The sequence below is a fragment of the Oryza glaberrima genome, chromosome 1 (genome assembly GCF_000147395.1).
Source record: "Oryza glaberrima chromosome 1, OglaRS2, whole genome shotgun sequence".
Classification (NCBI taxonomy): Eukaryota; Viridiplantae; Streptophyta; class Magnoliopsida; order Poales; family Poaceae; genus Oryza; species Oryza glaberrima.
The window spans coordinates 37415001-37430348 of NC_068326.1; the positions used below are offsets into that span (position 1 = coordinate 37415001).

The 15348-nt window shown below is 36.3% G+C and overlaps 1 protein-coding gene across 1 annotated transcript; it reads right to left on the reverse strand.

Moving 5' to 3' along the window:
* Positions 1-8084: 8084 nt before the first annotated feature.
* LOC127759929 (long chain base biosynthesis protein 2b) lies at positions 8085-12469 on the reverse strand. The gene is made up of 12 exons (XM_052284141.1): positions 12311-12469; positions 11852-11917; positions 11003-11091; positions 10714-10859; positions 10487-10611; positions 10257-10350; positions 10000-10163; positions 9310-9471; positions 9082-9208; positions 8827-8993; positions 8519-8626; positions 8085-8412 (listed from the first exon to the last, which is right to left on the reverse strand). The coding sequence occupies exons 1-12, from the start codon at positions 12467-12469 to the stop codon at positions 8320-8322; spliced, it is 1500 nt and encodes a 499-aa protein (XP_052140101.1). The 3' UTR covers positions 8085-8319.
* Between the last annotated feature and the right edge of the window lie 2879 nt (positions 12470-15348).

Consider the following 15348-nt stretch of genomic DNA (forward strand, 5'->3'; position numbering starts at 1 on the left):
CAAACAAACGCACGTAGCCAATATTATTATAGGCTACACGAGCAGGCAACATTGAGAGAGAAAACGACTTGAGAAAGAATTAAGGAGAGAGAGAGAGAGAGGAGCAAGGTGAAGTATGTTCTAAGTTGAGGTGACAGAATGGCAACTGGTGATCAGCTGAGGCTGAGGTCTCCCTGTGTTGTTATACTGATCTTTCTGAGAAGAAGTAATATATAATTAGTTAGTAATTCTTAGATACATGTTCAAGGATTCTATATTTAGTCCAAAGGAAAGCTTTTTAACCACCAAAAAGGTTAGCTATTTTGTGCTGACTATTCCGTAAGCATGTTTTCTTCGTACATATTCGGTTAAGCTTAATTAATTATTTTTTTAAGGTCAAGAGAGAACTTTATTAATGACTAACTAGAGGGTTACATTCTTGATTTAACAAGTCTAGGCTTAATTAATTATTAGTTAATTAATCAGCTCAACAGTGACTCAGGAGCAAAGGCTACCTACCTTTGTATGGAGATGTACTAGGCTGTTTCTTTTCATGTTCCAAATCATGCGAGGTTTTTTTAAGATAATGGAAAATGATGCGAGGTTTTAATTATATTGATATAGTAACTGGGAAAGAAATAAAACTATAGTTGTATAAACGGCTATAATCAGAAGGATAAAAAAAAAGAAACACAACACCACATATCGATAACGCAAGCAAACACACCATCAAAAAAGCAATATAATGAAGACACAAACATACAACGCAATGTCATCTCTAAGACAGTCGGCACACCCACGGGCTCCTAGACATCACTAGGATGAAAGAAAGGTTGTAGATGAAAAGGGCGATATAGGATCCACTCTCCCTCACATAGATCCGTCATCATCTAGGAACGCTGCCCAACTGTTTTAAGGGTGGAATGGTGGATTACACAATCGAGTGATCTCCTAGGCGATGTTTCAAGGAACAGGAAGGATGTGCTGCCACTACTATACCCATTTAACGATTAACAATGTATTTTTTTTGCAAAAACTTTTAATAACAAAGTTGTTTTAAAAGTTCATATAACTTATTTTTCAATTTTTTAACTAATACTTAATTAACTATTCCCTCCGATTCTATAATAATTGACGTTTTGGACAAGATTGAGATCAAACTTTTATAACTTTGACCATCAATAACTTTAAGAATATTTAGTTTAAAGAAACTAGAACAATATATATAGATTTGTCTTTCAAAATTAAACACTATAATAAAAGTAAACACGTATTTATTTATTATATGTATTATAATAGAAAAATAAGGTCAAAGGTATGTTTTGTAGACCGTGTCATTATTCAAAACGTTAAATAAAATAAAACCGGAGGAAGTATGTACTAATTCATCGCTCTGTTTTTTTAAAACTAAGAGGTAATGGTTCCCAACCCTTACTCTTCCATATGTTTTATAATACACAGCCTTGGAGCTGTTTTGTGCTTACTCTTCCGTATGTTTTATTGGTAAACATTCAGTTAAGCTTACTTAATCAATTAATTACTAGTTAATTAATCAGCTCAACAGTGACACAGGAGCGAGGCATCAGGTATACCTACCTTTCTGTGGAAGATATATGTGTTGTTATGCTCCTATTAAGTTAAGACGCTATCATGTCCCTGTTTCTGATACATTGTCATTTATCAGAGATTCCTTAATCGCCCAAACCTTAAATTCCTGATGCTAGGTCAGATCAACTTATGATCTTTATTACTACATCCGTCCTACAAAAAATTTACTTTTGCGTTTCTGTGTCCAACGTTTGATGGTCCGTCTTATTTAATTTTTTTTTAAAAAAATTAGTCACACATAAAGTATTGTTCATATTTTATCATCTAATAATAATAATAGTAATAGTAATCATAGAAAATTTTTAAATAAGACGAAGAGCCAAACATTGTATTGAAAAACTGAAAAATGAAGTCTCTGTGAAACGGAGGGAGTAGCATGTATGTAAGATATTGTATACTCCCTAAGCTCCGTCCTATAAAAATTAAAATCAACCTAGTACCGAATATGAATCTGGATAGAGGTCTATCTAGATTCATAGTAATAGGATATATGACATCTGATACTAGATTTTTTAGGATGGAGGAAGTATATGATATCAAAATATCACAGGCCACGCTAGCTCCTAACTCGAGTTGTAGCTAAGAAATGCAACCTTTTGGGAAGCATGCATACAGCTGAACGTCGATCGAGGTGGCATCTCTGCTAATGTGTGCAATTTTTAGTTGTGGCATTGAGATAGAGTTCACATGACAGTGATTCAACTGCAAACTGCACAAAATCTCAACTGATCGATATATGTTATGGTAATTTACATATATACCAAATATATTTTTTCATTTAGATAATGTTGAAATATTTAGTTGTGTCTATTTTATTATTCCATCCATATCTTCCCCGGTACGTATCTTCTACACAAGTATACGAAGGTTTACATCCTGATAATTAATTATAAGGACAACGACAACACGTATCAATCACTAATGATCATGATCAGATTTCTTGTATATCTTAAACCATGAGAAAATTTCTTACACACATAAGTAATTAAGTTATTTAATTATGAAGTAATTAAATGCTGAAGTGCAAGCATGTATGATTTATTCAAATCGATTTGACATTTTTTTACTTTGATCATTTGGTTTACAGACAAACTCTTCTAGCAACTAATTAAAAATGTACAATCGGATATATATATATATATATATATATATATATATATATATATATATATATATATATAACACATGCATATACTCCTACATATGTATTATGCATTCTATTTCTCAGATAAAATAAACTAGATTAAATTTATTCATGAAATTAACTACGGCATTCTACTAAACATATACTCACCAACAATTCTCATATTGTTGCATTACCTCCATGATTTTCCTTGATAACTTGATAGTTCATTCCATCAATCTCATCATGGTCAGTACGGGTGTTTTTTTTTAAAAAAAAACTTGACTAATTCTGGCTTAACTTCCAAGCTTTTTACATGTAACAATATTATATAGTTGCATGAAGTTCAGCTTATTAGTATAAGCATCTTCAACGTACATACGATTCAGAGGTAGTTGTCAGTTATTGCAGGTGAGGCCATCACGTACTGCAGGGAAATAATCAAGAAATTAAGTATAATTTTCAGTTGATATATGAAGGATTAAATTAAGGACTGCATGCACGCATGCACGCATGCATGCAGATATATATACAGTTTCAGTTTCATGAAAAAAATACAGTGTCTCCTTGATTATATTAATTGTTCATGATGAGAGAAAACTACTCAATGCTGCTCATTAGTTCATTTATTTATTTAATTACCACGTGATGAGAACAAACACCAAAATGATCAGCAAATTAGCAGAAATGGTGGCGAGACAAACCGCATATATGTGTTTTGCATTTGCACTAATTTATTGTCAGGTCAATATACATAAAAATGCATAATTTTCATATATCAACTAGGCAATCATCCACAATCAACATTAATGCCTACACGTCGTATATTCATGGCTCTGCATGCTGCATGGTATTTTAGTTTGTTCTAAATACTCAAAGCTGTACAAGCCACTTCATCACAACATTAATTAATAATGAAATTAAATTATGTGTTGCTCTTATTGCGAGATCAACTTGATCAGATCTTAATTAAAGAACATGCATGTGATGGTAAACTAAGATAATTGGGGCACCCAAGAACATGCATGTGATGGTAAACTAAGATAATTGGGGCACCCAACACAACAATCACCAACTCATTAATTTCTCCAACTAAGCAATATGAGTTGACCTGAATATTTTGTCAAATCCCTTAATAAATTTCTTAGAATCTCTAGTTACTACATATATAAAGTTATCGATCTGTGCTAGGCATATGCATGCTCAGGAATCATGTAACTTTTGATTATTATATTTTAGGTTTTCTCTAGCTATTTAATTAAGTCGACTACTTGATCATCTCCCGTCAAGCATTTATTGTTAATTTAATCTAGTTTGAACTATAACTTTGCTAGTATTAAAGCTACGGCTACAAAAGAGTATAATAACTTTGCTAATCTAATCTATACTAATATGCAAGGCTACAAAAGAGTATCAATCAATGATCTTGAAATATTAGTGGGGATTAATTGCGCGTTCAACCATATAGCTAGCTAGCTAGCACGTACTTACAGATGCATATCAAACACAAATTTTTATTACCAAGTACGTGCTAGTCACTAATTCCTAAGTAATGAGCAAGATAGTTTATATACATGCTAATATATATGCTCCTCTATAAACTACATTTTGCAAGCAAAGCTGTATGCTGGATTTTCTAAAATCAAGTATGTGTGTTCTTTTAAGCAGTTGTGATATAGTCAACCTCCAATAAATTTAATCCCAAACCGTTTTAATTTCTTAATGCTGTGTACTACTGTCCTCCAATTCTTCTGTAGTACGTAGATACATTAATGTCATCCAGGATTAGGATCTCATAATCAAGCAATGCAGATTCTTCAGCAATCAGCACCTGATGAAAGCACAAAAATTAATTTCAGGTGTCAAAAATTTCGCTTTGTGGTGCAAACTGCTGCTTAATTAGTGCATGATTTGTGGAACGTACAAACTTTAAACAAACAGCTACATAGCTAGTACTAGCATATATAAGTTGCAGTCTGAACTTTGTTTCAAAAAAAAAAGTTGCACTCATCTGAACCACAGAAATGGGTTCAGCAGAGAGGATGAACGCAGTGATGTTTACTGGAAAGAGAGGCACATTCAGAGTTTTGAAAGAATGCAGTGAGATGACACCCACCAATCACATGTTGAAAGCACATCGATTAAGAGGCAGTTAAAACGTCCCTGCAAATGGCCATCTATTTCAGAGACAAAGCAAGTCTCTTTCCTTTAGTATAGTACCCCAATTTCTCAGTTGCTTGTTGTTCTCTGAATGATAATATTAGTAGTAGTAATCAGTGATCAGGAAACATCATGTTAATTATCTACACATAATGTAGATTACTATCCAAATCATTTGTTCTCCCTTCCTCCTGCTGCTAGCGTCAGAATGATGATGACGATGAAATAGGCATAGCAGTGCACAATGTGTATATATATACAAACAAATCTGCATTCCAATTTGCAAAGCTGGGCATGAAATGAGTGGCATGTTTTCATGGAATCAAGCAAGCAATGCGTGTGGCTGGTCGATCGATCAATCAATCAATCAATCCCAGAAGATACATGCACACATTTTTTTTCATGATATAGTACTAGTATTTCCTTGATCGCTGCTATACATACGACTCCAGCGTTCGACTAGCGTCCGACTCTGTTACGGCATCACTACGCATGTCAGATTCTATTACGGAGTGAGACTTTTACCGTCTGTGCCTTTCATTGTGGCTAGAGTCATACACGGTAGCCGGACAACAGGGTCGTATGTATATCATTTTAGTATTTCCTTTTATATGGATCATCTCCTTGCAAAAATGTGTAAACCAATAAGCCCCCAACCTCATGATGGCATTGAGCAGAAGAGTACTTTGGAGCATTGGGAGCCATGTGTACACAAGTACATATTGGCATTCAGAAATGTTGCATACACTACATATACTACTCCTACTTTAGATTAGATTTGGCTTTCCATTGTGCTGCAGCCTGCAACAATGTCCACATTTCTGCATGCCTATAAAGCACAAGAGAGAGGGAGACCTAAAGCTCTGCATCTTTTGTGATTTCTCTCTCATATCTACAATGTGGCAGGGGAGGGAGGAGGAAGAAAAGATTGTGCATGACAAGATGTTTGGATTGGGAGGAGGTCAGAGTTTTGATCATAGTTGTTGTGATATGTCAAGGAAGATCTTGTGGACCATGCACATTTATATAGTGGAGTATCACACATGCAAATGCATGCATGCATGCATGCAAAGCACTTGCAGCACAAGACTGCTGCATGACTGCAATCTTTCTTTGCATTGCTGCAAGCCTCTGCCTCTGCATCTGCAGCCATGCATGCACTCATGCCATGGAAAGACACATCTCTGAATCTTTGTGAAGAACCCAGCTGCTCAAAACCACCAAGGGTCCTCTGTGTTTCAGTGTCTCCTTCACCTTGTAGTGACACTTTCTCTTGTCTCTAGCTGTCTCTGAAAAAAAAAGTTTTTTTTTTCTTTTTAATTTGTAGTAGGAGGAGTAGTGCTCACTGCTGCAGTGCTGCCTGCTTGCTGCTTCACAAGCTTATAATTGCAGAAGCAGCCTTCAGGTTTCAGGCTTAGGAGTATCTTGCTGTTCATGTCCTGTCTCTTTTTACTGTTTTTGTATCCTTCTTTGATGGCCTAAGGGCTAGAGATGTTATCACTACCACTCATGAGATCTATGCTAGCTACTACACAGGTACTAGTATGCATGCACGTCTATGAAAAGATCACCAATAAACCTAAGCATGCATGTAAAAAGGCTTATTGCACTCACACGTATGTGAACAGAAGAAGAAGCTCATTGATTTAACTCTGTAAACTGCTGCTGCTAGTACTATGTAACCCCTGTTTCAATCCAGCTTTATTTCCTGTCTTGCAGACCGGGACACAGTGACTATTAATTAACCTTAATCTAGCATAGTTAGCACATGTAAATATTCTCTTGTATTAGTATCATAGAAGAAGCAGATAATAAGAAGTTTAATTTGGAAATGCAAGTGATCAGGAGATACAGGAGTCATGTATTACCTGTAGTTGAGAGTTCAGACTTCAGATGTTAGTATCTAACCCATCATGTCAAACTTCCAAATTCAGACTGTTCAAGATTCCATCACTCTTACAGTTTTGCTCCATGCCAAAGGATTTGCAGCAGCAGCAGCTGCTGTGGATGCATGGATGTTGTTTCTTTCTTTCTGCACCTAGTAGCTATGTATATGTACTACTGCTGTTTTTCTATCTCCTACTCCATTATTCCTCTTACTGTTTTTTTATGCGCCTCAAAAAATTTAGTTTTTCATTGCCATAATAGTAGTAGTACAGCATGTAGCCTGAATCCCTGAGGCACCCAACAAGAGAGAAGAGAATCCAGCACAAGCTTTATAAAAAGAACCACACAACATCTCACAGGGGTGTGTGTGTGTGTGTGATATCTCTCATCCCTGTCTGTCAAGAGACAAAGTGCAAATATCCACCTGCATATTGTGTTCTTGCACCTCTCTCTGCAGGCTAGCTAGCTGCTGTTTGACCAGGCAATGCAAAGGGAGATATGCATGCAAAGAGAGAGCCCTTTTGTGCCATGCAAATGCAATGCAAAGCAAGCAAATCAGGAGCAGTACATTTCACCGGGCATTGGCATCATGGCAGGCATGACCAAGCTCTCTCCTGCTGTTCTTAGTGCTCTAGGCCCTAGACATGCTACAGCCTCAGTGTCACAGCCTCACTCATTCACTCACTCAAACCATATCTATCTCCTTTGCTCTTCTGTTCCTTCTGATGTTACTAACAACCAAAACATAACAGGACAAAACCGGGCACATTAAACCAGAAAGGCAGTGTTGTTCTGCTTCAATTGAATGAACAACCTCAATGCTGCTAGCTGCTTGTGTGCATGCAATCCTTATGCAGCAGCATGCCATGAAGTTCTACAGTATCTTTCCTGACCTCTGATGCTATCATGCAGTGACAGTAACACTTCACTGCCTGGTGTGCCCACTCAGCCCTCACCTGACAGGCCCATTGTTCACATGCATAATTATGCTAGGGCCCAAGGCCCAATTAGAAAAGGCCAACTTCCTTTTATCTGCCAAAAAAGTTACTACAATCTTTTTTTTTTTTTTGAAAAAGATTCTGCCAAAAAAGTTCCACACTAGCTATCTTGTCCTTACAGTAAAAATCATGCTGCAATGCATAGCTGCACCTGATGGGACTCTGTTGATATCAGTTAGTCAGTTTTCTTTTTCTTTTCCTTTTTTTTTTGAAAAGTCAGATATTAACCACACATACATAGGTTACTGAGAGATTTCAGAAGAACTATTAACCATACATAGGATAGGGTGAGAGATTTCAGATTCAGTCATCTGCTTTTGCATGTTACTGACGCTCAGTATATCAGTTGGTCACAGAAACTGAACTCATCAGGTATGAGTAAAGATGTTATTTTTTACACATGATAAACGCAACCATTATTACATTTTGGAAGGGAACTTACACGATTTCAGACATACTTATTCTCAGACTTAGGAGTGGTAACAGGGGGAAGTTCTAAAATGTATATCGGTGTGTAACAGAAAGAATTGAGCTTGATCTAGCACAAGAGACGCAGATTGTTCACTAAAGCTTCTTTGGTTTCTCAACAGATGTAGTCTCCTCTTGCTCAACTGGTAAGTACTTGATTCCAACAAGATCACCAACGTTGCTGATAACCTGAAAAATATTCATGGAAAGTAATGCATACTCAGATATGAATGAACGGCACAAACCAAAAATGAATTCAGTTAGTTCCATAGATTCAGTTAATTGTGTGCTTTACCTCCAATCCTTTGATAAGATCTTCCCTTGAGTGAGAAGCAGAAATGCATATCCTAATTCTGCCAAGAAGTAGTGGTGTAGCAGGAAATCCAACCGGAACAACAGCAACCTAAAAGTATGGAACATGCCACATTAGTTAAAACTGCAAAACTTTTTTTTAATAACACAAAAAAGAGTTACAGGGTGTAACTCAAATAGTACAAAACTTTGGACTATTTTGAGACAAATTTGCATTAGAGATTTACTAAACGGACAAGATTGTTTTATCAGGTTTTTAATAGATTTGTGGTGCACTTGAAAAAAACTCACATTTTGCTTCAGGCACTCTCTTGAGAATGCAGGCATTTTAGCAGGATTGTAGACCATGAAAGGCATGACAGGTGAGTCATTATCTCCAAGAACCTCAAAGCCCATTTTCTGAAGCTCTGAACGGAAGAAATTGCTGTTATCTCTAATCTGAGCAATCTTCTTGGCCCCTGTTTACAACAACATTGCATCATGAATTTCCTCAAAACAGGAGAAATTATGAGTCAATTTGTTCAAATTTTGGAAGCAGATATATACCTCTGTCAGTTCCATCCTCCCCAAGAATAACCTTCATTGCAGAGATGACCTGCTGGACTGCAGGAGGTGACATGGATGTGCCATAGATATGTGAAGGACATGTAAGCTTGAGATGCTGAATAATCTCCTGGTAAACATGAAAAAATAATCCAAGGATCAGTTTTATTATCAACTCTTTTGTCTTCTCGGACAAGAACTGGTAAGTGAATCTGCTTAATTAATTCATACTTTTGATGCTGCAATGTAACCTCCACTCGATCCAAATGACTTTGAGAGTGTGCCCATCATGATGTCAACATCAGCCGGATCCACTCCTAGTAGCTCACACACACCTCTTCCTGTTTTCCCAACAGCTCCAATACTGTGTGCCTCGTCCATGTATGTGTAAACCTATTCATATGTTTTACTAGTCAATACCATATAGTACATCCCTACCAGTTTGAACAACTCTTAAAAGTTTCAGAAAAAAAATATCCAGTAATAACATACCCCGAAGAAGAGTTCTTTTTTTCTTTTGTTGATATCTATCGGTAGTACTATAATGGCAGTAAAATACTAACAGTTGAGACCACCGTAAAAGTTTTGGGTACCTTCACGATGCTCTTTAGTATTTATCGTCGATAGAAATGATCTTAGATTTTGATTTATGAGCTCTACTACCGGTACAAAAAAAAATCTACTACCAGTAGTTGACGTTGTAGTATAAATAAATATGATTCATTGGATTAGAAAAAAATGGTCTAGATTGTTCTTCTACCCGCAAAGAGCATTATAATGCCTCAAAAGTTTCCCCTTTTCTCTTTTTCTGAAAGATGGTACTACTGTTCTTTTCTTACTAGTATGGTTCAGAATGAAACTAAGAAACATAAGAAGAATTCAGAAATTTAGTAGTAAGTGGAATTAATTTCTCCAATTAACCTTGTACTTCTTGCAGACAGATATGATCTCAGGGAGTTTGCATAGCTCCCCTTCCATGCTATATATCCCCTCAACAATCACCAGGATCTTCTTCCATGCCCTGTGTGTTCTAGGCTGTCCACCTGAAATCTGCTCTCTCAGTAGTTTTTCCAGGTGAGCAGGATCTGCAAAAGAAATTAATGAAATTTGGTGAGATGAATTGTTCAGCTAATAACTAATTACTTGCAAATGCAATTGACAGTTGTTTGTGAGCTTACTGTTGTGTTCGAACACCCGAATCGTAGCTCCTGAAGCTCTAGCTCCACTGACTATAGAGTTATGGTTCAGTGAATCACTGATTATCAGTCCACCCTGAAATAATTACAGTACATTAATCAGCTCCAGGATGCATGAAACAAAAAACAGAAATAAACAAATACAGACTCCATATATATTTACAACAAAATCTTTATCTAGAAAAAAAAATATTTACAACAAAACTAATTACCTTCCCAATCAAGGCAGGAATGATGGCAGAGTTGGTGGCATAACCCATGGCAAGCAGAATAGCCGAAGGCTTCCTGACGAATCTTGCAACCAGCTCTTCGAGTTCTATGTGCAGCTGAGTGTTGCCTTGAGATCATAAACATAAACGAAAGCTTAATTCTAGCTAGCAGTATACTTAGATCATTAATCAGAGTTAAACTATACCAATTAAGTGCTATATAAATGTACCTCCATCGACTCGGGAACTGCAGGTACTAGCAGAGTATTTCTTCAGAGACTCGATGACACGAGGTGTGCAGTACTCATCAGCAGCAGCGAAACCTAGGTAGTTGAAGGATGCCAGGTTCAGGCACTTGGATGTTTTCGTGGTGCGGCTGCATATATATGTAGACATATACATTTGCATCGATCAGAAATTCAGAGTTATTCAGAGGTGCAGCGTTAATTGTTGGATCAGGATATCATGCATGCTAATCAGATATGAAATCGGGATTCAGGAGAAGAAATGTATTCATACTGCAGTGTCTTGTTGCTGTCAGTCGAGTAGCGCTCAACCACATCGAACCACGCATCAGGCTTGCTGGCTATCGGTCGCCCGAAACAGTCCTGCAGCGAGAACAGTAATTCGTTCAGAAAAACACAAGAACAGATCGAGAATTAAAGAGATTAATAATTCACCATGCATGTTAGTAAGTACATAATTCGTTTCAAATTATTTATCGTTTTAACTTTATTGTAAATCAAACTATTAATTCCTAAATATTTATATAATTTAACACCATAACATTTATGTTTTTTTAATTATATCTTCATAATATATCATTAACATGTTTTTAAGTTATACGGTTTCTCTATAAACTAATAATCAAAGATGCTAGTATATACGTTTAACTTAGGGCCGAGCAAAAATAAAAGCAACTTTAAACACAGGAAGTAAACTAAGTAAGTAATTAATTGATTAATACATATAGCACATTAGTTCTACTAATTATACGCATGGATGAGTGAATGGTGGGAGCTCAGGGCTCATGCAGTCATGCCTATCTGCTAGCTGTTGATGTCATTTTCTCTTTGTGTATATGAGAAACTTCTAGTGATTTTCTGGCTAGTTTTATAAGGTAGTGGGCTAGCTAGTCTGGATTTAAAGCGTTTTACCTTTTTTATTTATTTGATATTAGGTCATTTTTTAATATTTACGGGTTTTTTTTCTTTGTGTATGCCTCTTCTAACCGTTACAGCATGGTACGATTGTATAAAATTTTCTTTTTTTTTCTAATATAACATATTGACATGTAAGGCTCTTGCGCATTAATATTAGAAAAAAAATTGCATGGTTGGACAGAAAGAGAGAAGAAGGTGAGCTCACCTGGACGCGGCGGAAGAAGCGGCGGATGTAGAAATCCTCCTTCCCAACGCAAATCGGCGCGTAACCCTGTGATGCGAGACGAAAAAGATCAGCTCAGCACATAAGTAGGATAATCAATAATGCGAGAGACAAATTAATGAAGCTAATTACTTAGTACTAGGGAGTATCAATTAAGCTAACCTGCAGGCATTTAGGTAATTATATTACCCGTCCTAAAATTACAGGGCGTCCATTTTTAAGAAAAATTAAACTCGGTAGTTTTTAACTGATAATCATACTAACTATATCTATACTAAGTATTATGCATGTTATATCACTAGATTTAGATTTTGAAATACTTTCATGTGATTTTAATTTTACATTTCTTAGGATTATAGAATAAAATAAAATACTGATCAAAATATATTATTAAAGACCGTGTAAAAAGATATAGGCCTTAGGGATAGAGGGAGTATTAACTTTGGAGTTGCAGCCGGCCGGCGAGTCGGCGGCGGCGGAGGAGGAGAAGAGGAGGCGGAGAAGGGCGCGGAAGGAGTCGCGGAGGTGGCCGAAGCCGAAGATGAGGCCGAAGCTGAACAGCGTCGTCGCCGCCGTCACGTACGGCACCTTGATCACCATTGCTTAGCTCGATCAGCTACCTCTCTCTCTCTTCTTCCTCGACTCCGGTGGCCGGAATGCGGCGGAAGCGTCGGTGTTTGTGATCGAGCTAGCTGATGTGTGATCGATGGATGGTGAGATGATGCTCTGGCCGGCCGGCGAGAGGCTGGTATTTGTAGCAACCGATCGATCGAGCTGAGAGCAAGCAAGGACGACGACGTCGTACGTGCTGTGTGTGCTTGGATCGAAACTGTACATGCCATGCATGCATGGCGATTTTTACCTAGTATTGGAGTTCATTGGACTGGACTTGGTACAAACTGGATTACTCATCATCAGATGGAACAAAGACTGTCGTATGGTCGATGGATTCGATCGGCGTTAGCGCTAACGGTTTTCGCGCCGGCCGTACAGTATGCTCTTCCGTACGTCCTCTTCTTCCCTTTAATTCACGAGTCACATGTCTAATACTCTCTCCGTTTTTCAATATACTCCGATGTTATTGTTTTTTTAATAAATGTTTAACTATTCGTGTCATTCAAACAATTTACATAATTATCATTTATTTTGTTGTGACTTAAATTATCTTTAAATGTTCTTTAAGCATGATCTAATTTATTTTATATTTGCATAAAAATTTTGAATAAGACAAATGATTAAACGTTTGTAAAAAAATCAACAACAACATATATTTAAAAAAGGGAGAAGTTTAAGACAAGATTTGATTTAATTAAAATAAGATTGTAGGATTTAATAAGTTTATAATATTAATATATGATAATATTTCAACACATGACAACAATCTTTTTCTTAAAAAAACAAGCATTTGGAATTTTTCAAAATTCTAAAGTTTGTTTGTCCTAAACATATACTTAAATACTTATTTGTCCTCACAGTAATTAATTTAATTCAATTCTACATGCATCGTGCATGTCACAAACCAAAATCATAGCTTGGCGGTGAACGTTGAGACCGTACGTAGCGCGTACTTGTCAACTTCAGAATGAATATAAATATTGGTCGCGACAGGCAGGCGTCAAAGATGGCACATGTACGCAGACACACGTGTTCTTCATTCTTGGTGTTGTTGCCTGCATACACGAGTATAGCGGTTTGTCTTTGTTATTTCCACGTGTACACACTACTGCCAGCCGCCGATTTGTCAAGCCTTTGCCCCTAGATTAGAATCCTACATAGGGGCTGTTTAGATTCAGGGTGTAAAGTTTTAACGTGTCATATCGATCGGGTTATACAGAATATCGTATAGAGTGTTTGGGCACTAATTAATAAAAAACTAATTACAGAAACCGTCAGTACACCGTGAGACGAATTTATTAATCATAATTAATCCATCGTTAGCAAATGTTTACTGTAGCACCACATTGTCAAATCATGAAGCAATTAAGCTTAAAAGATTCATCTCGCAAATTAGTCGCAATCTGGTTATTTTTTACCCTATATTTAATACTTCATATAAGTGTTTAAACGTTCGATGTGACGTACAGGATGAAAAATTTTAAGGTGGGATCTAAACAGGGCCATAGTCGTTTTTTCATGAAACGTACTACTAAGGCTAAGTTCTTTGTCCAGTTTCCCAACTCATCTCCTTCATTTTTTTTTGCGCATGTTTTTCAAACTACTAAACATGGATGTCTATTTTACAAAAAAAACTTATACAAAAAATGATTTAAAAATTATATTAATCCATTTTCTTAAAAAAGCTAATAATTAATTAATCATGTGTTAATGCATATATAGTTTTGTGTGCCGGAGAGAAGGGGTTTCCAACCCCGGAACCCCTCCTCACGAACATAGCCTAAGGCTACAAGGATTATTGTAGGGAAAACTCTTTTAGTCACCTAGGTGGATGTCCACTTATCTCTATTGCATGTTAAGTAAATAGTTATGAAAAAACTTTAATAAAATTGATAAGATAGACTAATATGTAGGAGTAATATATCACCTCACAAACATGCAAGTTTAAATTTGACTTCTATAAGTTGCAACAAAAAAATAACAAATTTAGTAAATGAATATTTGCAGTCAAATTTGTTATTTTTGCTACAATTTGTATAAGTCGAATTTGAATTTATATGTTTGTGAAGTGATGTATTGCACATTATTCTATCTTGTTACTTTTTAAAACAAATTGTAACCATTTGATGCATACATGTATTTTTCAAACATTGGAAGCTTTGAGTGCCAATGTTTTTCAGTTTACATTTTTTATGTGGTGGACCGACAGAAAAATAATTTCTGACGGTTTCATGCCCACAACCTTATTTTTAGTCTGATCTATTTGTAAATTTGTCTTGAAAAATACTTTCATGATTAACATTCATAGCAAAGTAGAATCTGGAGACACTCCGTGCTGCAAAAAAGCACAATAAAAACTGCTTATTAAGTTGTAATATAATCAATCGGAAAAGAAGTATTGACAAAAAGGACGAAACTAAAGGATTGACATTAACCGATTGTCATGCTAGACGTACGAGAGTTGAAACTTGAAAGAGTCTTCAACTACTCTCAGGATGCTTTCAGTTCAGATGTATCACCTGACTTTTTGCCGGTATTTTTCACCTAAATTTCAAGTGACACCTAGTCAGAGGCCGTTGGATGGACGATGAATTCACTGGTCAGGTCAAGATATCCACACATATAACAACTCAGTTAAAATCCGTACACAAATCCGGTGCACGCATGGCTTGAATTTTTCTCACCTAAGCTATATATAGTTCGTAGTGTCCGAGGAATTGTCAGCTGTATTCTAGCCCACAGACATTATTTGTGAGATCTCAAATCGTACGTTTTTAAATTTGATACTACAGTTAATTTTACATGCATAAAGCTTCTCTCCTTTTGTAATTGCTTCCTAAAAATCAAGTACAGAACTATTGCCG

Bases quoted from the DNA above. Each gene is read 5' to 3' on its own strand.
- LOC127759929 (XM_052284141.1), bottom strand. From the start codon at position 12,469: ATGGTGATCAAGGTGCCGTACGTGACGGCGGCGACGACGCTGTTCAGC. The intron at 10,860-11,002 runs GTATGAATACAT...ATATATATGCAG, and splicing joins GACAGCAACAAGACACTGCA to CCGCACCACGAAAACATCCA. The intron at 9,472-9,999 runs GTTAATTGGAGA...ACATATGAATAG, and splicing joins CTGTCTGCAAGAAGTACAAG to GTTTACACATACATGGACGA.